Source organism: Nyctereutes procyonoides, unplaced genomic scaffold (assembly GCF_905146905.1).
Source record: "Nyctereutes procyonoides isolate TBG_1078 unplaced genomic scaffold, NYPRO_anot_genome, whole genome shotgun sequence".
In the NCBI taxonomy this organism is placed as follows: Eukaryota; Metazoa; Chordata; class Mammalia; order Carnivora; family Canidae; genus Nyctereutes; species Nyctereutes procyonoides.
The window spans coordinates 799,872-823,042 of NW_026575049.1; the positions used below are offsets into that span (position 1 = coordinate 799,872).

General features: G+C 39.3%; 2 protein-coding genes across 6 annotated transcripts in view; both read left to right on the top strand.

Moving 5' to 3' along the window:
• RBMS2 (RNA binding motif single stranded interacting protein 2) overlaps window positions 1-23,171 on the top strand; it is a 97,881-nt gene that overhangs the window by 24,627 nt on the left and 50,083 nt on the right. For 2 of the 5 annotated variants that reach the window (XM_055328240.1, XM_055328242.1), the window contains 2 exons: window positions 4,021-4,088; window positions 5,179-5,265. In XM_055328240.1, the coding sequence (XP_055184215.1) occupies window positions 5,200-5,265 (66 nt within the window). In that variant the 5' untranslated portion in view covers window positions 4,021-4,088; window positions 5,179-5,199. Of the gene's footprint in view, window positions 1-3,607; window positions 3,920-4,020; window positions 4,089-5,090; window positions 5,266-23,171 lie in introns of those variants that run through there. The other 3 variants (XM_055328243.1, XM_055328244.1, XM_055328241.1) reach the window with 2 other exon arrangements.
• On the top strand, window positions 5,195-12,217 carry LOC129511498 (60S ribosomal protein L7-like). Its single transcript, XM_055328248.1, has 2 exons — window positions 5,195-5,265; window positions 11,223-12,217. The coding sequence occupies exon 2, from the start codon at window positions 11,437-11,439 to the stop codon at window positions 11,851-11,853; it is 417 nt and encodes a 138-aa protein (XP_055184223.1). The 5' UTR covers window positions 5,195-5,265; window positions 11,223-11,436; the 3' UTR covers window positions 11,854-12,217.

The window sequence follows — 23,171 nt, forward strand, 5'->3', positions numbered from 1 at the left end:
TGCATCTGGCTCCCTGCTTGGCAAGGAGTCTGCTTCTCCCTCTCCCTCTGCCTCCTATTCCCTCTGCTTGTGCATGTGCATGCTCTCTCTTGCTCTCTCTGTCTCTGTCTCTCTCAAATAAATAAATCTTTAAAAAAACTTTTAAAATATATATTTTAAGTAATCTATACCCAACATGGGGCTTGAACTCATAACTCCAAGACCAAGAGTCATGTGCTTTACAACTGAGGCAGCCAGGCATCCCCAAAAACCTTAATTAAATCAGTATCTTGGGACTCCTGGGTGGCTCAGTGGTTGAGCCTCTGCCTTTGGCTCAGGGTGTGATTCCAGGGTCCTGGGATCCAGTCCCAGGTTGGGCTCGCTGCAGGAAGCCTGTTTCTCCCTCTGCCTGTGTCTCTCCCTCTCTCCTTCTTTGTGTCTTTCACAAATAAATAAATAAAATCTTTAAAGAAAATCAATATCTTAAAAAAAATCAGTATCTTTAAATCTATTAGAATACATAATATTTTCCCAGATCACACTAACATGAAATCCATTTGGATTTAGTTTCTATTTAATTTTTGAGAATTAAAAAATAATAATTTTATTTATTTATGAAAGACATAGAAAGAGAGGCAGACAGAGGCAGAGGGAGATGCAGGCTTCATGTGGGGAGCCCGACGTGGGACTCGATCCCTGGTCTCCAGGGTCAGGCCCTGGGCCGAAGGCTGAGCCACCAGGGCTGCCCTATTTTTGAGAATTTTTATGATTACTAAATATATGTCGGTGTAATTCTTTTTTTTTTCTTTTTGGCTTCTTCAGTGTGGCCTCTTCTCTACCTTTAGTAATGGAGCTTATTCTTCCAGTCTTCAGGTCAATTTCTGGGGTACTCAAGATGATTTGATAAATTACCTAGTTGTATTTGTGGAATGAGCAAGCCTAGGGTCCTCCTACTCGGCCACCATCTCCCAATTTACTTATGTACTGTCTACTTTTAGAGAAGAGAAGTGTTATTAAATCTTAGGATTCGGGGCAGCCCCAGTGGCACAGCGGTTTAGTGCCGCCTGCAGCCCAGGGCGTGATCCTGGAGACCCTGGATCGAGTCCCACGCCAGGCTCTCTGTATGATTCCTGCTTCTCCCTGTGCCTCTGCCTCTCTCTGTCTCTATGAATAAATAAATAAAATCTTAAAAAAAATCTTAGGATTTATGAAAATCTCTTTTTCTCCTTTTTTCTAGATCTATTTCTATTTCTTAGAGTAGTAGGACTCTAGAGAAATGGGAGCTGGGGTGTCCATCCTAGTGAGCTTTGATTCTGTATTGTTTTGTTTACTCTTTTTCTAGAGATAAGAGATGTTCCACCAATTTCCATTCTTTTTTTTTTTAAGATTTTATTTATTTATTCCTGAGAAAGAGAGCGAGGGGGGGCTGGCGGGAAGAGACACAGGCAAAGGGAAAGGCAGGCTTCTAGCAAGGAGCCTAATGTGGGACTGGATCCTGGATCCTGGGATCACGCTCTGAGCCGAAGACAGATGCTCAACAGCTAAGCCACCCAGGTGTCCCAATTCTTCTTCTTCTTCTTTCTTCTTCTTCTTCTTTCTTCTTCTTCTTCTTCTTCTTCTTCTTCTTCTTCTTCTTCTTCTTCTTCTTCTTCTTCTTTCTTCTCCTTTCTTTCTTTCTTCTCCTTCCTTCTTCTTCTTTCTCCTTTTTTAATTTTTGTTTTATTATTTATTCATGAGAGACACACACACACACACAGAGGCAGAGACATAGGCAGAGGCAGAGGGAGAAGCAGGCTCCTTACTGGGAGCTGGATGTGGGACTTGATCCCAGGATCCTGGGATCATACCCTGAGCATGAAGGCAGATGCTCAACCACTGAGCCACCCAGGTGTCCCTGTTCCACCAATTTCCAGATCAAAGATAAGAATTTCTGAATGATCAGATTGTTTGCTTATAGAATATAGAGAAAAGAAATTGGATGGGTGATTCTTGAAACTTCTTATCTAGTATTTCCAGCTATAAAGTTTAGCTTGGGGCAGCGGTTCTAGCGCCGCCTTCAGCCCGGGGTGTGATCCTGGGGACCCGGCATGGAGTCCCACGTCAGGCTACCTGCATGGAGCCTGCTTCTCCCTCTGCCTGTGTCTCTGTCTCTGTCTCTCTCCCTCTCCATGTGTGTCTCACACTAATAAATAAATAAATAAATAACAAAAAAAATTTAAGAAAGTTTAGCTTGCCTAGTTCTAGTATAAACTTTGGAATGTAATTAAAATACTAGTTTTTTGAAATGTTTGCTAAAAAATCATCCAATCTGGATTATACAATACCCACGGGGATACACACTGGGAGATAGTAGAGTAATTAATCAAAATGGAGCTCATATCTATTGAGTGTTTACCAAATGCCAAAGACTTTCCTAAAGCTTTGTTTTATTTTTTTTCTTTCCTAAGGCTTTATCTGTTTTATTTTATTTCCCTACAATTTTAGGAAGTAGATATTATTTATTTACCATGTTTTATAGATGAGAAAAGATTCAGACGTGTGAGATAATTTTCTGTGTCATTTAGTTTGTGACAGGACTGAACTAGAACTTAGATTTGATTCCAAAGGCTAATGAAGTAGGTATTATTTCCATTTTGCAAATGAGTGAATTAGAGATGTTAAGTACCTTGGCATAAAGTCACATAAGTAATAAGTAATAATGGTGTCAGCATTTGAACTCATGTTTGTCTATCTCTAAAACTCATGGATTTAACTATTTTAAATTCTTTTTTTCTTTAAAATTTATTTATTTTATTTGAGAGACAGAGTGCATGAGTGGCAGAGGGAGAGGGAGAGGGTCGCGACTGGATTCCACATTGAGCTCTGAGCCCCATGCGGGGGAGCCCATGACCCTGAAATCATGAGCTGGCCAAAACCAAGAGTTGGGCACTTACTTAGCCGACTGTACCATTCAGGCATCCCTAACTATTTTAAATTCTAAAATATCACTGAGCATTAAGGATTAAAGTAGGAAAACAAAGCACATGGAGAATGTTACAATTTTAAAAAAATTAAAATAGGTTGACTGACATAAATCCCGTTATAAATCAGGTCTTAGAGATTAAGGTTTTTGTTTCACGTTGTTAGGCTAAGAGAGAAAAAAATCAGCTAAGGGCCTTTTATTTATTTATTAATTTATTTATTTATGATAGTCACAGAGAGAGAGAGAGAGGCAGAGACACAGGCAGAGGGAGAAGCAAGGCTCCATGCACCGGGAGCCCGATATGGGACTCAATCCCGGGTCTCCAGGATCGCGCCCTGGGCCAAAGGCAGGCGCCAAACCGCTGCGCCACCCAAGGATCCCAGCTAAGGGCCTTTTAAATGGCAAGGATAACTTGGCATATAATGAATGAGAATCTCTGAGGGCAGAAAAAGGACTTAAAAAAAATATGGTAGCACTGAGAGATGCCTTTAGTATTTTATTTATTACATTTGGCTGCTGTTCTTCCAGTCTCTGTTGCAATTCCCACAATGAGGCTGTTCCCACCCTTCCTGTGTCCCTTGAACTGAGCAGGCACTTCCTGTCCTATTGGAAATGAAAGTCAGAGATTGGGGGTGGTATGTGGTGTGTGTGTGTTTACTCTGCAGATGGTTAGTGCTGTCTGTCCCATTATCATAGCAAAAAGGTGACCAGAAAACTGGAATAGAGACTGGGACTTCATTTAAGGGAGGGTTTGGGCTTAATGTTTGCTGTGGCAAAGCAAACAGGGTTAATTTATGTTTTAAGACAATATCTATGATGGCACAAGGTGACCTGAAGAAGGGATTTGAAGGCTTTAATTTTACATCCCTGTTTCATTTGGATTGGTAGGAAGTTACTGGGTTCATTCTTGAATTTTTTAGTTTCCTACAAATTTCTTATTAAGTCTCCTTCACAGGACATTACTTTGAAACTTTAGAGGTGAGTGTTGTCTCAACTGTGTTAGGTTCTTCTTCCCTCAGAACTTTGTATTTTCTTCTCTATGAAGCATATGCTTTTTAAAAATTATTTTTTTCCCACAGCTGAGAGACAACTTGAAGCAAAGATTCCAACTCTGTGAACTTCAGTTTGGGCGCAAATTCCAGATTTGGTGAGTGACTCTTTTTTTTTTAATTTTTATTTATTTATGATAGAGAGAGAGAGAGAGAGGCAGAGACATAGGCAGAGGGAGAAGCAGGCTCCATGCACCGGAACCCGATGTGGGATTCGATCCTGATGTGGGATTCGATCCCGGGTCTCCAGGATCACGCCCTAGGCCAAAGGCAGGCGCCAAACTGCTGCACCACCCAGGGATCCCTAGTGAGTGACTCTTAATTGTTTCAGCTTCATGGACCTTGAAGACTAGAAAATGGTGGAATAAAGAGTCAAACAGGATAGCTTACAATTGTTGAAAAAATTGCTAGGTAGGCAGTTTTATCTCCGTAAAGCAGAGGGAAAAGAAAAGAAACCACTAGACACCAAATTTCATGACCTGGTCCAGTTTGAGATTTCCTTTATAAGTATGAAATCATGCCTGGGGGAATCTGAAAAGGAGTGAAAGGCATTAGCCCATCAGTGTGACCCAAGAGGAATAGAACTATCCAGGGATCTGAAACTAGTTACTTCCTATATTCTGTCTCTGCTCTTTGGTGAGCTCTTCTGTTTATTCCTTCTTCATGCATTAAGATCGCTGTAAGTATAAAGTGTGGGGAAAGTCCTGAATTCATCTCACATATTCTTTCTCAATGTAGTTAGTTGGCTTCACATGTTCTCTGAGGCAGTGCGTCCTAGTGGCCCCTTTAAAATCAAACTTAAAAGCTTCTTCTAAATCTTATAGTTCTAAGGAAAAAAAAAATCCTCGGTGTGTTTTCAGGAGAATCAGAACTTGTTCTTATTGGAAAAGGAATGGAATGGAGAGGAGTAGACCTAAGAACTTTTCTTTTTGCTTTAGCTACCAAGACTGTGAAAAATAAAATAACATCTTGGGCATTAGGACCCAGTGGAAGTACCTCATTCAGACTCTTGGTTAACTTCTCTCAGTGACGTAAACAAGCAGCCCTAGCTCATTCTCTACCCGCCCCCCCACCCTTCTCCCTCCTGCTCCTTTTCTCCCCCTTTCTCCTCCCCCTCCCTTTTCCCTCTCATTTTTTCTTTCCCCCTCTCTTCCCCCTCCCTGTCCCTCTCCCTCTTCTCTTTCTCAGCTCCCTTACATTGAAGAGAAAATGCTGCTATCAGTGACTTCCAGGCCTGGGATTTCGACTTTTGGCTATAACAAGAACAACAAGAAGGTAGGGAAAAGTGCTTTTTTGGAATCCAGCTACTTCCTTTCCTGGGGATCTGGGAGTGCCCTTGGCTTTAACATTCTTCGTTAGAGGGGATCAGAATTCCTCTCTCCACTCAGCGCCTCTCCCTTTTCCACCACTTCTTTTGGCATCTTTTCTCACCTGGCTTTGAAGTTCCAGCAGTTTACAGTCCATGTGTGTGAGGCCTGAAAAGGCAGGGGGATTAAAACAAATCAAGTTTGTAAGTTTGTATCTTTGTGAAATGAAGTTAGTTTGACTTCCTGCTGATATACCCCATCTCCCCTGTAATAATATGTCATCTCAAACCCAGGCCCCTGCCCATACCTTATTTTTATATTTTTGAAAAACTGTTTCTATTGCTGCCCCACTTCCTTTCTACCCTAACTCTACCAGCATTATCAGGTAAGTAGCTGAAATATGTAGTCAGTGAAATCACAACAGCTTGATCAAGAACTGGGTATACGCTTCTAGACTAGGAAGAGACCCCCACCTCACCCAGTCTGTAGGGAAGGAGTCCCAAGACTAGAACAGACCTTGGGATTAAGGCAGAAAGTTCTGTGATTCTTTGGGTTCTGCTGCTGAGCTGGTGCTTGGACCTCTGCTGATAGCCAGGCTCTGCAGGGATCCTTGCAGTCTCTGTGATTAACCCACCGTTGCCAGAGAATTGTGATATGCTTGGACTCATGGGCAATCTAATGAGGAGAGGTGGACAGTGATGCCCACATTCAGTAGGGAATATCCTTGGCAGTTTCTTGGCATTTCAGGGCACACGGTGCTGATTAGGAGGAACTTCATGCTGTAGGAGAAAGACCCTTTACCCTCTGTCTTGGCATTCAGCTGTTTTTTGAAGAAAAAAGATGTAATAGATGTATAGGGATCTTTTGTCCATCTGATGGAGTATAGGAAGGTGTGGAGAATTCTGCTACTTTCTCATATATCTAAAGATATTGTTATAGATAATTTAAACAGAGTATCTGATCAGGGCATTGGGTAAATGTTTAGATCCAAAACACTTAATGTCAATTTATTTTTTTATTTTTATTTTTTAAAGATTTTATTTATTTATTAATGAGAGATACAGAGAGAGAGGCAGACACAGGCAGAGAGAGAGGCAGAGAGAGAGAAGCAGGTTCCATGCAGGGAGCCTGATGTGGAACCCGATCTGGGTTCTCCAGGATCACCCCCTGGGCCGAAGGCAGGCGCCAAACTGCTGAGCCACCCAGGCATCCCTTAATGTCAATTTATAATGGTATTCATTCTGTTTATATCCTTAAGAAATGTGGGTCCATATATGTTTGTTGGTTATCAATAATATACATACATATGAATATATAATTTTGGTAGAATAATATTTCTCTGTATTCCTTTCAAATTTATGTAGTACTGTATGAAACTTTCCTTAATTTTTTTTCTCCAAGTCTCTCAGGTTACCCAGACCCATTAAAATAAAGTAAAAAGAATTCCAGAAGTTAGTTTTTTTCCTCCTAAGGGATTCATGTATTTAGTGCTATCTAAAATCTTCTCATAGCTGTCTTTACTCCCTTTCCATCTTGTAGTATAGGAAACATTTAACCAGCTTCTAAGTCTGGGATACCATAGGGGACAAACAAAGAGTTATAATTGTGGACTTGGATTCAAATCTCATATTTCCTCTGATAACTTAAAAGTTTTAGAAGCAATGAAGAATAATTGTGTGGGTTCTTACAGGTCACTGTTATGATGACATCACTTTGAGGTTATTTTGTTTAGTTTAGTTTTGCTTTTTTTTAATTTTATTTATTTATTCATGAGAGAGGCAGAGACATAGGCAGAGACATAGGCAGAGGGAGAAGCAGGTTCCCTGCGAGGAGCCTGATGTGGCATTCGATCCCAGGACCCCGGAATCATGCCCTGAGCCAAAGGCAGTTGCTTAACTACTGAGCTACCCAGGTGCCCTGATGACATCACTTTGTATAGATGATTCCTTTGTGTGTGTATATATATATAGACTGGTGAATATTGGGTATATTTAAAGCATTACTACATTGTGTTGACCTGTAATGCTTTATGTGTTTCTCTTTTAGGAAGAGGGTGTAGATGGATTTGTTCATGTAATTTGTAAATTTTTATATTCAAGGTTACATTTTTCATATTAAAAAAAAGATTTTATTTATTTTAGAGAGAGAGAGCAAGGGGAGGGGCAGAGTAAGAGGGAGAACAAGTCTCAAGTGGACTCTGTGCTAAGTGCAGAGCCCATGGCAGGGCTCCATCCCAGAACCCTGAGATCATGAACTGAACCAAAATCAAGAGTCAGCTGCTTAACTTACCCTCAAGGTTATGTTTTTATTTTTTATTTATTTATTTTTTTAAGGTTATGTTTTTAGAATAACTTTTGTTTTTAGTAATAAATTTAAGACATACCCACTAAAAAAAAAACATTAAGTATAAAGAGGTATATAAAATAAAAAGTTAAGTCTTCCTTTCATGTCCTAAAGTTCTTACTCAAATCCCACCCCTCAAGTAAATTAAACTGGTAGCAATTTGGCTATATATCCTACTATTCTTTTTTTTTTTCATTTTTTTTATTTTTATTTTAATTTATGATAGTCACAGAGACAGAGAGGCAGAGACACAGGCAGAGGGAGAAGCAGGCTCCATGCATCAGGAGCCTGACGTGGGATTCGATCCCGGGTCTCCAGGATCGCGCCCTGTGCCAAAGGCAGGCGCCAAACCACTGCGCCACCCAGGGATCCCCTATATCCTACTATTCTATAACAGGTTAAGTTTTAATTTTGACATTGGCTTATTTGCCATTTCTATTAAGAACTCAGTTTCTCAAGTATATCAAGTCTGTGTAATAAAGTTCTTGGACCTGTCCAAAATATTTAAAAAACTGAAAGAACAATCAAAATTTAAACTTTTGAAAAATACAAATTCTAAATAGCTGCTTTGATTGTCTATCATTATGTTATACAAAAATCTAGGTATAAAAATTTGTGGAGATCTGCTTTCTTGAAGGAGATTTTTTTTAAGATTTTATTTATTTATTTATTTATTTATTTATTTATTTATTTATTTATTTATTTATTTATTTATTTATGAGAGACACAGAGAGAGGCAGAGACATAGGCAGAGAGAGAGGCAGGCTTCCCACAGGGAGCCTGATGCAGAACTCAATCCTAGAACCCCATGATCATGACCTGAGCCAAAAGGCAGACACTCAACCACTGAGCCACCCAGTTGTGTCATGAAGGAGAATTTTTATATCACAATTTACTGTAGTCATCACTTCTAGCTTGTGGAGTAGAAATAATTGCCAGTGAGCTCAGAAGAGCTATTTGTACACCAGTGTTGTAACTTCTTTGAAAGTGTATTAATTTTATTTACTTGACTTTAAAAAGTAGAATTGGGGATCCCTGGGTGACGCAGCGGTTTGGTGCCTGCCTTTGGCCCAGGGTACGATCCTGGAGACCCGGGATCGAATCCCACGTCGGGCTCCCGGTGCATGGAGCCTGCTTCTCCCTCTGCCTGTGTCTCTGCCTCTCTCTCTCTCTCTCTCTCTCTCTCTCTCTCTCTGTGACTATCATAAATAAATAAAAAAATTTAAAGAAAATAAAAAGTAGAATTGTTTTATTTTGAAGCATATTTGTATACTTCACTTGTCAGGAAAGTTGTTACCTGAGGAGTCCATGACATCATTTTTTTACTGTTTTTGCTATGGTTAATATAGGAATATAATAAATGAATGTATAATTCCTTTTTTTTCTCCGAATGTATAATTCCTAATAAAGGCAGATTCTTTCTCAGTATGTAGTGTTGAATATCTATTCTTTTCTTGGCATTAAAATAGAGAAAAGGGGAACGTAGATTTCAAAGACTGTTCCTGCAAAATAATGTAGCACATGTTTTAAAAACATCTATTTTAATGGCCTTCAATTACTCTTTGGTTCATTAAAAAAAAAAAGTAAAGGACCAGAGTTCTAGGGTCTCAACACTTTCTTCAGTGTTTGAAAGTGCCTCTGTAGAGAGATTTGAGTATAGGTGAGACTGAAAGAGGAAATGTTTGGAACTAAAGGAATCTCAGACTTGTAAAGGGTCTAACCACTCCTTCCCTGACATCATCTTCCTGGCATGTGTTATTATAATTTAACTCCTCAGAGCATCAACAACTATTTCCTGTGGAAAAAAAAAAGAAAGGAGATTTTGTTTAACTTGGGATAATTTGCCTTGCCTAACCTATTTTGCATAAATTTCTGTTTCCTCTGGATCTTAATGTATTGAAGATCAGTGTGGGGCGGGGGAAGGAGGGGGTTACTGGAAGCAGTGATGAGAGTAGAACTGACTGTTGGGCATTGTCAGATCTTCACTCTTTGAGAAGCAGGAGTTACCTGGAAGTTTAAGTATTTACTTAGGAGAGAAGAAAGTGGGAAGCAATGCTATAATTGCTTATACTTAAACAGGGAAGGATGATTTTTTTGCATGCTTGCTATATTTTTCAACTAGTTTTCATCAAGTCAAACTTATTAGAACTGAGGACTCAGAACTCTTAGTTCTTGACTGGGGCAGCTATTCTGTTATCCGTAATAAAGTTGACTTAGTTGGTTAAAGTTTAGTGGTGATATCTTTCCTTTGATCCCTCCTTTCCCTTTTGAGCCCTACTATACTAATTTATGTACTCATTACTGATTATTTTTATGTTAATAGTATCTTTACTTTAATAGTATCCCACATGATCTCCTTGCCTCCTAGTTCTCTTCCCCTTACCCCTGGCCCCTAAATAACTTTAAAGGATTTTTTAAAAAGATTTTTAATTTATTTATGAGCAAGACCATGCAAGGGAATGAACACAGAGCAGGGGGAGGAGCAGAGGGAGAGGAACAAGCAGACTCTGCTTACATGGGGCTGGATCTCACTACCTTGAGCTTATGACCTGAGCCGAAAACAAGTCAGTCGCTTAATTGACTGCGCCCCCTGCCAGTAACTTTATATTTGCTGCTAGAGCAGTCTTCCAACATCCCAGCAGTCTAGTGCTGAGCATTTCTTACATAAAAACCTTTAATGGCTAAAAAAAAAACAACAAAAAAAAAACCTTTAATGGCTATATATTACCTGCTAAACAAAGCCTATGTCCTAGCCCAATACCCACTATTTATCCAGCCTTTCCTTTTTTTTATTAAAAAAATTTTTTTTAAGATTTTATTTATTCATGAGAGACAGAGAGAGAAAGAGAGAGAGAGAGAGGCAGAGACACAGGCAGAGGGAGAAGCAGACTCCATGCAGGGAGCCCAATGCGGGACTTGATCCCGGGTCTCCAGGATCAGGTCCTGGGCTGAATGTGGCGCTAAACCACTGAGCCACCTGGGCTGCCCCCCTGCCCCCCCCCAAATTCTTTTAAGTAGGCTCCATGCCCAGCATGGCACCTAATGTAGGGCTTGAACTCACACCCTGAGATCAAGACCTGAGCTGAAACTGAGAATAGGACATTTAACTGACTGAGCCACCCAGGTGCCCCTATCCAATTTTCCTTATCTCCCCCCCTTCCCCCTCTTGATTCCATTCCTTTATTCCGCTCTACCCAGGTGTTCTACCTGTAATTTTCTGGATGTACCCTTGAATTATTGCATTTCTAATTCCATAAGAAAATATGCTATAAGAAAAATAGAAACAGGAAACAGAAAAGAAACAGGATGACATAAAATATAGATTAGAATAAGAGGTTGGATGGAATTATAATACAGATGTGCACACCATAGAGTTTTACCCTGAAGGTGAGGACTGAAGAGTACCCATTGATTTTTGTCACTGCAGAGGTGGTTGGTAATTTTGACAAGCAATTTCAGAGTGGGGAACAGAAGTGAGGTTGTAGTGAACAGTGTATGATTGTAAAAAGGTATGGAAGTATAGATGGTGTATATAGACTGATCTTTTAAGAACTTTAAGGCAGAGTCCTCTTTTCTGGCTAGAGCCACGGTGGGTGCAAAAAAGAAGAAAAAGAAGATCTTTGCTGTGCCAGAAACCCTTAAGAAAAAGCTAAGGAATTCCATAGAGTTGAAGATCAAGCATCTGAGACAAAAGTTTGCCCCAACAATGCTTTGAAAGGCAAGGAGGAAGCTTATTTATGAAGAAGATAGGCATTACCACAAGGAATACAGGCAGATATACAGAACTGAGATTTGAATGGCGAGGATGGCAAGGAAAGCTGGCAACTTCTATGTGTCTGCAGAACCCAAATTGACATTTGTCATCAGGATCAGAGGTATCAGTGGTGTGAGCCCAAAGATTCGAAAGGTGTTGCAGCTTCTTTGCCTTCGCCAGATCTTCAATGGCACCTTTGTTAAGCTTAACAAGGCTTCAGTTAACATGCTAAGGATTGTGGAACCATATATAGCATGGGAGTACCCAAACCTGAAGTCAGTGAATGAATTGATCTACAAGCGTGGTTATGGCAAGATCAACAAGAAGCGAATTGCCCTGACAGATAACACATTGATTGTCCGATCTCTTGGTAAATATGGCATCGTCTGCATGAAGGATCTGATTCACGAGATCTATACTGTTGGAAAATGTTTCAAAGAAGCAAACAACTTTTTATGACCCTGCAAATTATCTTCTGCATACAGGGGAATGAAGAAAAAAGCACCCATTTTGTAGAAGGTGGAGATGCTAGCAACAGGGAAGACCAGATCAATAGGCTTATTAGAAGGATGAACTAAGGTATCTACCATGATTATTTTTCTAATCTAGTCAGTTAATAAAATGACTACTTTCATTTTTTTAAAAAAGATGTTATGTATTTATTCATGGAGAGAAAGAGAGAGAGAGAGAGGCAGAGACACAGGCAGAAGGAGAAGCAGGCTCCATGCAGGGAGCTCGATGCGGGACTCGATCCCGGGACTCCAGGATCATGCCCTGGGCCAAAGGCAGACGCCAAACTGCTGAGCCACCCAAGGATCCCCTAAATGACTACTTTTATTTTTTAATTTTTAATTTTTTAAAATATTTTATTTATTTATTCATGAGAAACACAGAGATGTGGGAGAGAGAGGCAGAGACACAGGCAGAGGGAGAAGCAGGCTCCATGCAGGGAGCCCCATGTGGGACTTGATCCCGGGACTCCAGGATCACGCCCTGGGCTGAAGGCAGGGGCTAAACTGCTGAGCCACCCAGGGATCCCCAATGACTACTTTTTTTAAAATTTTTTTTTATTTATTATTTATGATAGTCACACAGGGAGAGAGAGAGAGAGGCAGAGACATAGGCAGAGGGAGAAGCAGGCTCCATGCACCGGGAGCCTGACGTGGGATTCGATCCCGGGTCTCCAGGATCGCGCCCTGGGCCAAAGGCAGGCTCCAAACCGCTGTGCCACCCAGGGATCCCCCCCAATGACTACTTTTAAATGGAAAAAAAAACTTTAAGATGGGGAGCAGAACCCAATTAAAAATGGGCAGAAGATATGATTAAATATTTATTCAAAGAAGATCTACAAATAGCCATGGAAAGGTGCTCAGCGTCATTAGCCATCAAGGAAATGCAAATCAAAACTACAATGAGATACCACTTCACACCCACTAGGATGGCTGTAATCAAAAAGACAGGTAATAATAACCTGGAGTAATTGGACTCTTCATACACTGTGGGATAATTGGACTCTTCATACACTGTGGGAATGTAAAATGGTGCAACTGCTTTGGAAGTTTTGCAGTTCTTTAAAAGATTAAATGCAGACAGGGCATCTGAATGGCTCAGTCCATTAGGCTTCTGACTTCGGTTTATTTATTTTTTTATTTTTTTATTTTTAAAGATTTTATTTATTTATTCATGAGATACACAGAGAGAGGGAGAGAGAGGCAGAGACACAGGCGGAGGGAGAAGCAGGCTCCATGCAGGGAGCCTGATGTGGGACTTGATCCCGGAACTCCAGCATTATGCCCTGGACTGAAGGCAGGCACTAAACCGCTGAGCCACCCAGGGATCCCCCTGACTTCGGTTTAGATCATGGTCTCGGAGTCCTGGGATCCAGCATGGTGGTGGGCTTCTGGCTCAGTGGGGAGTCTTCTTGTCCCTCTGCTGCCACCCCCTCACCCCGCTCTCTCTCTCTCTAATATAAATAAATAAAAATCTTTAAAAAAAGGGTTAAACACTGTCCTAGGTATATACCCAAGAGGAATTAAAACATGTCCATACAAAAACTTGTGCACCAGTGTTTATCGCACCATTATTCATAATAACCAAAAAGTGGAAACCACCCAGATATCCACCAACTGATGAATGGATAAATAAAATATTGTATGTACCCATACAGCGGAAATTTTGGAATTTTATTAATCAGTAAGAAAGAGTACTGATACATTATACAAGATGGATGAACCTTGAAAAATGTTATGCTAGGTCAAAGATGCCATTAATGAAGCCCACGTATTTTATGCTTCCATTTATATGAAATGTCCAGAATAGGCCAATCTATGGAGACAGAAAGGAGATTAATGGTTGTCTACATCTAGAGGGGATGGGGATGGTTGGGGAAAATGAGGAGTGACTGGGTAATAGGTATTGGGTTTTTTTTGGGGGGGGGATAGTGAAAATGTTCTAAAATTAATTGTGATGGCTGTGAAACTGTGATCTAAGTACCATTGAATTTATGCTTCAGGTGGGTTGATTACATGGTATGTAAGTTACATATCAATAAAGTTGTTATTTTAAAAAGATAGGGAACAGAGAAATGAGATAAAAGCAGAAAGAAGATAGAGGTAATATTGAGAGAACTTTTTAATTTTTTTATGATTTTATTTATATATTCATGAGAAACACACACACACACAGAGGCAGAGACATAGGCAGAGAGGGAGGTAGGCTTCATGGAAGGGAGCTCAATGTGGGTCTCATCCTGAGACTTTAGGATCATGCCCTGGACCAAAGGCAGATGCTCAACTGCTGAGCCACCCAGGCGTCCCCAGAGAATTTTTTTAAAGATGGGAGCTATGGGAGCCAAATGTAAAGAGAATTACCTGTATTACTTTATACTTATTTTCCAAATATATATGTTCCTATTCTTCTTGTTCTCTCCGATCCTTTCATTTTTTTTGTGCCTCAAGTATTCAGCCTCTCTGATCCTTTGTTGTTTTTGCTGTCCCTTCCTTTTGGAATAGCCTTTCCGTTGGTTTGTGCCCTCCACCCACATTCATTAAACAGCTCCAGCATGCTAGGCCCTGGGGGTAAGGCATGGTTGTGGCTGTTCTGTAGCTCACAGAACTGTCTTTCAAAACCCCATCTATCCCTCAACTTCAGCTGAAATGTTACCTTTTCTATAAAGCTTCTCCTAATTTCTTTACCTCCCAGCCCTCAAGAAGACTTTTTCCCCCAAAGTCTCTATAATATTCTGTATTTCATATAGGATAATTTATATAATTTTGCATTGCTTTGGAATCATTTAGGTGATGGTCTTATCTTCACTGGAGTATATATTCTGTAAAAGGTAGAGGTAGCATCATTCAGTTTTTATCCTCCAGAACACCTGATAACAGTTTCCTAAGCCTATCTAGTAGACACTAAAAAAATATATATCCTAACAAATGTAATTAAACTACTGTTAGGCATTAAATTAAGGTTAAATGAAGGAAGGCAGCATTGTATTCTATAGAAATAGTGAAATACGGAGTTAGATCTGAATTTAATTGTGGCTTTTGTTAATTATTAGCTGTGTGCCTAGTTGCAAGTTTCTTAGGGTCTCTCTGACCTTGAGTTCTTCATCTTAAAGTACAGATACATTTTATTGGGTTATTTTGAGAATTGGTAATATTTGATAATATTTGTAATCATATATCAGTATGTATAACTGAGCTATTATTTTTTTCTTTCTTTCTTTCTTTTTTTTCTAAGTAAGCTCTGTGCCCAACATGGGGCTTGAACTCATGACCCCAAAATCAAGAGTCACATGTTCTACAGACTGAGCCGGGCAGGGGCCCAAACTATTATTTCTTTTATCAAAAAAAGCCGTTTTTCTTCATGCCACTTTTTCTTCCAGCTGCTGCCCCATTTCTCTTCTTCCCTTTACCGTAAAATATCTTGAAAGGGTTATCCAAGAGTTGCATGTACTTGCGCTCTCTCATTTATTTCCTTGCATTATTTTTTTCTTTTCTTCTTTTCTTTTTTTTTTTTTAAGATTTTTAAAATTTATTCATTAGAGACGCACAGAGAGAGAGGCAGAGACACAGGCAGAGGGAGAAGTAGGCTCCATGCAGGGACTAGATCCCAGGTTTCCAGGATCACACCCGGGCTGAAGGTGGGGCTAAACCGCTGAGCCACCCAGGGATCCCCTATTTTTCTTTTCTCATCTTTAGTATATTACTTGATAATACAGAAGATTATGTGAAATTGATTATGTGCAATTATAAAGCATAATATTAAGAGAATACCTGTAAGCCTGCCTTCCAACTCAAGAACTAGAATAATTTCTTATAAATTACATTGTTCTATGTATATAGTTATTTAATTGTATACATTATCTCACTTAATCCTTGTAACAATTTCATCATTATTATCTGCATTTTACAGGTGAGAAAAAATGAGGTACAGAGAGTTTTAATAATCACTTGCTGGTGAATGGCCCAGTTAGGATTTGAACTCAGTCTGGCTTAGTCTATGTTCTCAATTACTACCATATTGCCTTGTTGCAATACATAGTCTTCTGGCCTTTTTTCCCCCTTCATTCTATATGACGTTTTCATTATCCATGTTCTCTTAATTTAATTAAAACATTTTTTTGTGATTCATGTTCTATACAGCAGTGATTTATTCATTTTTCAATGCTGTATGGTATTTCATTTTGTGAATATACCATAATTTATCTATTCTTCTGCCAGTGAGTTTTTGGATTATTTCTAGGTTTGTTTTTGCTATTACTAACATTGTTGCACTGAACATTATCATATTTGTATTGTAGTACATTGGTAAGAATTTTTCTTGTGTTTGTACCTAGGAGTTGAATTGCTGAGTCACAAGGTATGTGAATATTCACTCTAAAGAGGTAATGCTAAATTGCTTTCCAAGTGTACCAAGTTTGTTCTTATCCATGCTGTATAAAATTTACTATAGATTCACATCCTCTCTGCTTATTCATTCTCTTGTAAACCCAAGATCATTAGGTTTTACTACCGCCGCTTCACCAGAACTGCTCTTAGAAGGGTCTGCAGTGACTTTCATGTTGTTGAATGGTCAGTTTGTATCCTCATCTTACTTGATTGATCTATTGTCAAAACACTTGACATAATTGATCACACTATTCCTTGAAACACTTTCTTCATTTGTTTTACGGAACACTACTTTCTCCTCTTCCTCTAGTACCTGAGGCCTCTCTTCTTTTTTTTTTTTTAATATTTTATTTATTCATGAGAGACACACACACACAGAGAGAGAGAGAGGGAGAGAGAGAGAGAGAGAGAGAGAGAGAGAGAGAGGCAGAGACACAAGGCAGTGGGAGAAGTAGGCTCCCTGAATGGAGCCTGATTTGGTACTCGATCCCAGGACTCCAGGATCACACCCTGAGCTGAAGGCAGATGCTTAACCGCTAAGCCACACAGGTGTCCCAGAATTTCCTTGCTTTTTAAGGTTGAATAATATTTATCAAATATATACCACATGTTGTTTATTCATTCATCCATTTATCCATTCAAGCAAGTGAGGGATACTTGAGTTGCTTTCATCTTTTGGCTGTTATGGATAATGTACATGAACATGGATGTACAAAGATCTCTTCAAGACTCTGCTTCAAGTTTTCTTGGGGATATTACCAGAAATAGAATTGCTCGATCATATGGTAATTCTATTTTTAATTTTTTGAGGAATCACCATGTTGTTTTTCCATAGCAGTTGTACCATTTTACATTCCCATCAATAGTACACAAGGGTTCTGATTTCTCTACATCCTTGCCAACACTTTCTTTTTTCTTTTCTTTTTTTTTTTTTTGATAGTAGTCACACTGATGGGTGTAAGATGGTATCTCATTGTGGTATTGTTGTTGTTGTTGTTGTTGTTTTTGTTTTGTAAGGCCTATGCCCAATGTGGGACTTGAATTCACAACCTGGCTATCAAGAGCCTGGATATCAAGGGTCGCGTGCTCTATAGTCTAAGCTAACCAGGTGCCTCTCTATGGTTTTGATTTGCATTTCTTTAATGATTAGTGATATTGAACATCTCTTTATTTGCTCATTGGTTGTTTGTATATCTTCTTTGGAGAAATGCCTGAGTTTTTTGCTCATTTTTATTTATTTATTTTTATTTTTAATTTTTAATTTTTTTGCTCATTTTTAAAATGAGATTATTTGTTTTTTGTTGATGAGTTACAGTTTTTGTATTAACTCCTTATTAGGTATATGATTTGTAAATATTTTCTCTTGTAGGCTGCCTTTTGACTCTGTTGATTGTGTTATTTGAAGCACAGAAGTTTTATTTGTTTATCTATCTATTTATTAATTTAAGGTTTTATTTACTTATTCATGAGAGACACAGAGAGAGAGGCAGAGACACAGGCAGAGAGTGGAGAAGCAGGTTCCATGCAGGGAGCCCGATGTGGGACTCGATCCCAGGACTCCAGGATCACACCCTGAGCCAAAGGCAGATGCTCAACCACTGAGCCACCCAGGCGTCCCTGCATTTCTGTATTGATTTTCTGCTGGGTGATCTATTCATTGTTGAAAGTGGGGTATTGAAGTCCCCTCCTATTATTGTACTGTTGTGTTGTGTATTTTTCCTTTCAGATCTGTTAGTATTTGCTTGATATATTTTGGTGCTTTGATTTTTTTTTAAAGATTTATTTATTTATTTATTCATGATAAACAGAGAGAGAGAGAGAGAGGCAGAGACACAGGAGGAGGGAGAAGCAGGCTCCATGCCAGGAGCCTGACACGGGACTCGATCCTGGGACTCCAGGATCATGCCCTGGGCCAAAGGCAGGCACCAAACCGCTGAGCCACCCAGGGATCCCCTAGGTGCTTTGATATTGGATGCATATATATTTATAATTTTTATATCTTCTGGATGAATTGACTGCTTTATCATTATATAATCTTTGTTATTACAGTTTCTTACTTAAAGCCTATTTTTTCTGATGTAAGTATAGTTATCTTGCTCCCTTTTGGTTTCCATTTGCATGGAATACCTTTTTCTAAGCTTTCACTTTGTTCTTAGGAGTCTTTTATGTTCTTAGGAGACATAAATTGAGTCTTGTTTTTTTATCCATTCAGCCACTCTGTGCATGTTGATTGGAGAATTTGATCCATTTACATTTGAAGTAATGATTGCTAGGTAAGGACTTATTGGCATCTTGTTAATTGTTTCTGGCTGGCTTTTATTTTTGCCTTAAGTAACTCTACCCATCAATATGGGGCTTGAACTCACAACCCCAGAATCAAGAGTTGCATGCTCTACCAGTGGAGCCAGCCAGAAATCGTTATTTCTTGTGGTTCTTTTCTTCCTTCCTTTCTTGCTGTCTTTTTTTGTGAATTGATGATTTTCTGTGGTGGCATACTTGATTTCCTTTTCTTTATCTTATTTGTATCTACTGTAGGTTTTTGTTTTGCAGTTACCTTCAGATTTGAAACATTTTACAGATATGAGTCTTTTTTAAGCTGATAACACTTGACTTTGCATACAAAACCTACCCTTTTACCCTCTTCCCAACATTTTATGCTATTATATCACAGTTTACATCTTTTTATGCTGTATATCCATTGACAAATTATTGTAGCTATAGCTATTTTTAGTATTTTTAAGAAAATAGGCTCCATACCCCATGTGGGGCTTGAACTCAGGACCTCGAGATCAAGAGTCGCCATGCTCTATCAATTGAGCCAGACAGATGCCCAGTACTTTTGTTCTTTAACCTTTATGCTAGAATTAAGTGGTTAACACCACTCTATTACACTGTTAGAATATTCTGAATTTGATGATATGTTTAGCTTTACCAGTGTGTTTTTTCATTTATTTTCATGTTGCCAGTTAGCATCCTTTTATTTCAGCTCATTGAACTCCTTTCAGCATTTCTTACAAGTTAGGTTGAGTAGTGATGAATTTTCTTAACTTTTCTTTGTTAGGGAAAGTGTTTCTCATCTTCATTTCTTTCTTTCTTTCTTTCTTTCTTTCTTTCTTTCTTTCTTTACTTTTTTTTTTTTAAGATTTTACTTATTTATTCATGACAGACACAGAGAGAGAGAGAGAGAGGCACAGACACAGGCAGAGGGAGAAGCAGGCTCCATGCAGGGAGCCTGACATGGGGCTCGATCCTGGGTCTCCAGGATCACACCCTGGGCTGAAAGCAGCGCTAAGCCACTGAGCCACCCAGGCTGCCCTACTGTGTGTGTGTGTGTTGTTTTTTTTTTAAGATTTTATTTATTTGAGAGAGAGAGAGAACACAAGCAGGGAAAAGGGGCAGAGAGAGAGGGAGAAGCAGAGCCCTGCTGAGCAAGGAACCTGAAGTGGGTCTTAATCCCAGGACCCTGGGATCTTGACCCAAGCCAAATGCAGATGCTTAACAAATGGAGCCACCCAGGTGCCCCTCACCTTCATTTCTGAAGAACAACTTTTTCGGGTAAATTATTCTTGGTTGGCATTTTTCTGTTTTCTTTCAGCATTTTGAATATATTATTCTGTTTTCTCCTGGCCTGCATGGTTTCTGCTAAAACATCTACAAAGCTTTATGGAATTTCTCTTGTATTAGAGAATTTCTTTTGTTTTGTTTTGTTTTTAAGATTTTATATATTTATTCATGAGAGACACAGAGAGAGGCAGAGACATAGGAAGTGGGAGAAGCAGGCTCCATGCAGGGAGCCTGATGTGGGACTTGATCCCGGTACTCCAGTATCATGCCCTGAGCCGAAGGCAGATGCTCAACTGCTGAGCCACCCAGGCATCCCAAGAGAGAATTTTTTTCCTTGTTGAGTTTTAAAGTTTATTTCTTTTAAAATTTTATTTATTTAAGTAATCTCTACACCCATCATGGGGCTTGAACTCATTACCTTGAGATCAGGAGTTGTACACTTTTCCAACTGAGCCATCCAGGTACCCCTTCTCATTGATTTTAAAATTCTTTTTCTAGGATGCCTCGCTGATACAGTCTGTAGAGCATGCAACTCTTGATTTCAGGATTGTGAGTTCAGTCCCCACATTAGGATATAGAGTTTATTTAATAATAAATTCTTTCTTTCTCTCTCTCTTTTTTTTAAGTAGGCTCCATGCCAAACACAGGGCTTGAATTCATGACTCAGATCTGAGTTGAGATCAAGAATTGGATGCTTAGGGATGCCTGGATGGCTCAGCGGTTGAGCATCTGCCTTTGTCTCAGGTCATGATCCCGGAGTCCTGGGATCAAGTCCCACATCGGGCTCCCTACATGGAGCCTGCTTCTCCTTCTGCTTGTGTCTCTGCGCCCCCTCTCTTTGTCTTTCATGAATAAATAAGTTAAAAATCTTAAAAAAAAAAAAAAGAATTGGATACTTAACTGAGCCACCCAGGCACCATTTAAATTCTCTCTTTGTCTTTAATTTTAGACATTTTTAATTATACTGTATGTTGGAGAAAAGTGTTTTGGATTAAAATTTTTGGATGTGGGCAGCCCTGGTGGCTCAGCGGTTTAGCGCTGCCTACAGCCCAAGGTGTGATCCTGGAGACCCGGGATTGAGTCCCACGTCGGGCTCCCTGCATGGAGCCTGCTTCTCCCTCTGCCTGTGTCTCTGCCTCTCTCTCTCCTCTCTGTGTATTCTCATGAATAAATAAATAAATAAGTAAATAAATAAAATCTTTAAAAAAATTTTTTTGGATGTGCCATTACTTTCATGAATTGGATGTCTAAATCTCTCCAGGTTTGGGAAGTTTTCAGTCATTATATCTTTGAATAAACTTTCTACCCCTTTTTCTTTTCTATCTGGGATTTTAGGGGTGCATAAATTGTTTCTATTAAGGTGTTCCGTAAGTTCCATAAGCTTTCTTCATTCCTCTTCATTCTCTTTTTTCTTTTTTTCTCTTCTGACTGGATAATTTCAAATGATCACTCTTCAGGCTTGCTGATTCTTTTGTTTGGTGTAGTCCATAAGGTACTTTGAAGTTGCCAAATCCAACTAGCTTTTTTATTACTTTAGTTTCCATCTTACATAACCTCTTACTAGCATTTGCTAGGGTTGACTATTATCCATTTCCTGAAGCACTCTCTTTGTCTCTGGTTACCTATCACTTTGGGTATTGCCCTTTTGGCCCTTCTCTTTTGGTCTCTTTGGCCGTTACTCTCTTCAGTTTCTGATTATTTAGAGTTCTTTAGGGCTTCTTATCGTACCTTCTTCCTAAGTATAATTTCTTCTGAGGTGCTTGGATGGCTCAGTTAGTTAAGCGTCTGCCTTTGGCTCAGGTCATGATCCTGGGCTTCTGGGATGAAGCTCTGCATTGGGCTCCCTGTTCAGCGAGCAGTCTGCTTCTCCCTCTTCTTCTGTTCCTCCCCTTGCTTGGTTCTCTCTCTCTTTTATTTTTATTTTCATTTTTATTTTTTTCTCTCTCTCCTTTAAATGAAAAATTAAAATCTTAAAAAAAATACATACTTTCATCCTAAATTTTAGTTATTACTGTGCCATCAGATTTGCAGATTATAATTGCTAGACCACCAGATCTCTCCTCTGGGCATCTAACTGCCTAATTGATATTCTTTCCTGGAAATCTCACATGTTATTCAAGTTCTTGTTTTTGTTTGTTTTGTTTTGTCTTATTTTTTGCCCCAGTGTGGTACTCAAACCCATGACCCTGAGATCAAGAGTCAAATGTTCTGCTGACTGAACCAGCCTGGCACCCCTCAAATTTAACATATTCAAAATGTAATGCTTGCTTTCTAGTCCTCAAATTGCCCTCTCCTGATCTCTACAGTGTTATAAATGATACCACCATCCATCCAGTTACTCAAACTAGACACTATCCTTTCCTAAATCCAATCTATAAACTGTTGTAGTACTGTTGATTCTACATATGAGTTAAATCTCAGATCTTTTCACTTTTTTTCACCTTTACTGCCATCTCTCCAGTTACAGACTGCATTGTTTCTTGTTTGGGTACTATAGTGGCTGCCTAGTTGATCTTTGATTTCAACTCATGCCTTACTCCAATATGTTCTTTCCAGAGTATCCACAGTAATATTTTCAAAACATAGATCAGATCTTATAACTTCTTTCTTACAGGAAATTATTCACTGACTGTCTAATGTGTTGAGAATGAAAACCAAGTACATCAGCACAGGTTGGAAGGTTTTGTGAGTCTTTTTTCCTCCTTCATTACACTCCACCTTCACTGGCCTTCTGTTCCTTTTAGATTCATTTGAAGGGCTCCTGGGTGGCTCAGTCAGTTAAGCATCTGCCTTCAGCTCAGGTCATGGTCCCCGGGTCCTGGGATTGAGCCCCATGTCAGGCTCCCTGCTCAGCATGGAGGCTACTTCTCCCTCTCCCACTGTCTGCTGCTCCCCCTGCTTGTGCACGCTCTCTTTCTCTCTCTCTGTAAATAAATAGATAGATAGATAGATAGATAGATAGATAGATAGAATCTTTAGATTCATTTGAAAGTCCCACCTTATATCTTTTGCACACATTCCCTTTTTCTGAAATGATCTTCTCTTTCATTCTCTGAATGGTTAGTTTCTTCTCATCCTTGAAGTTTCACTTAAATACCACCTTTTTAATCAGAGTAGCTAAAGTAGGTCACAACTTTCTGATCTTTTCCTTTCTAGCTCATTTATCACAGTGGGTAATTACATGATTACTTTATGATTATTTGATTAATGTCTCTATCTCCACTAAATGTTAAATTTTATTAGGACCAAGACAAGACTATCTCTGGTGAAGCCCAGCATTTTGTCCTTGGTACCTGTCCTTGCCTGGTATTCTAAAGCGGG

Coding starts and splice junctions, on each gene's coding strand:
- LOC129511498 (XM_055328248.1), top strand. CDS start 11,437: ATGGCGAGGATGGCAAGGAAAGCTGGCAACTTCTATGTGTCTGCAGAA.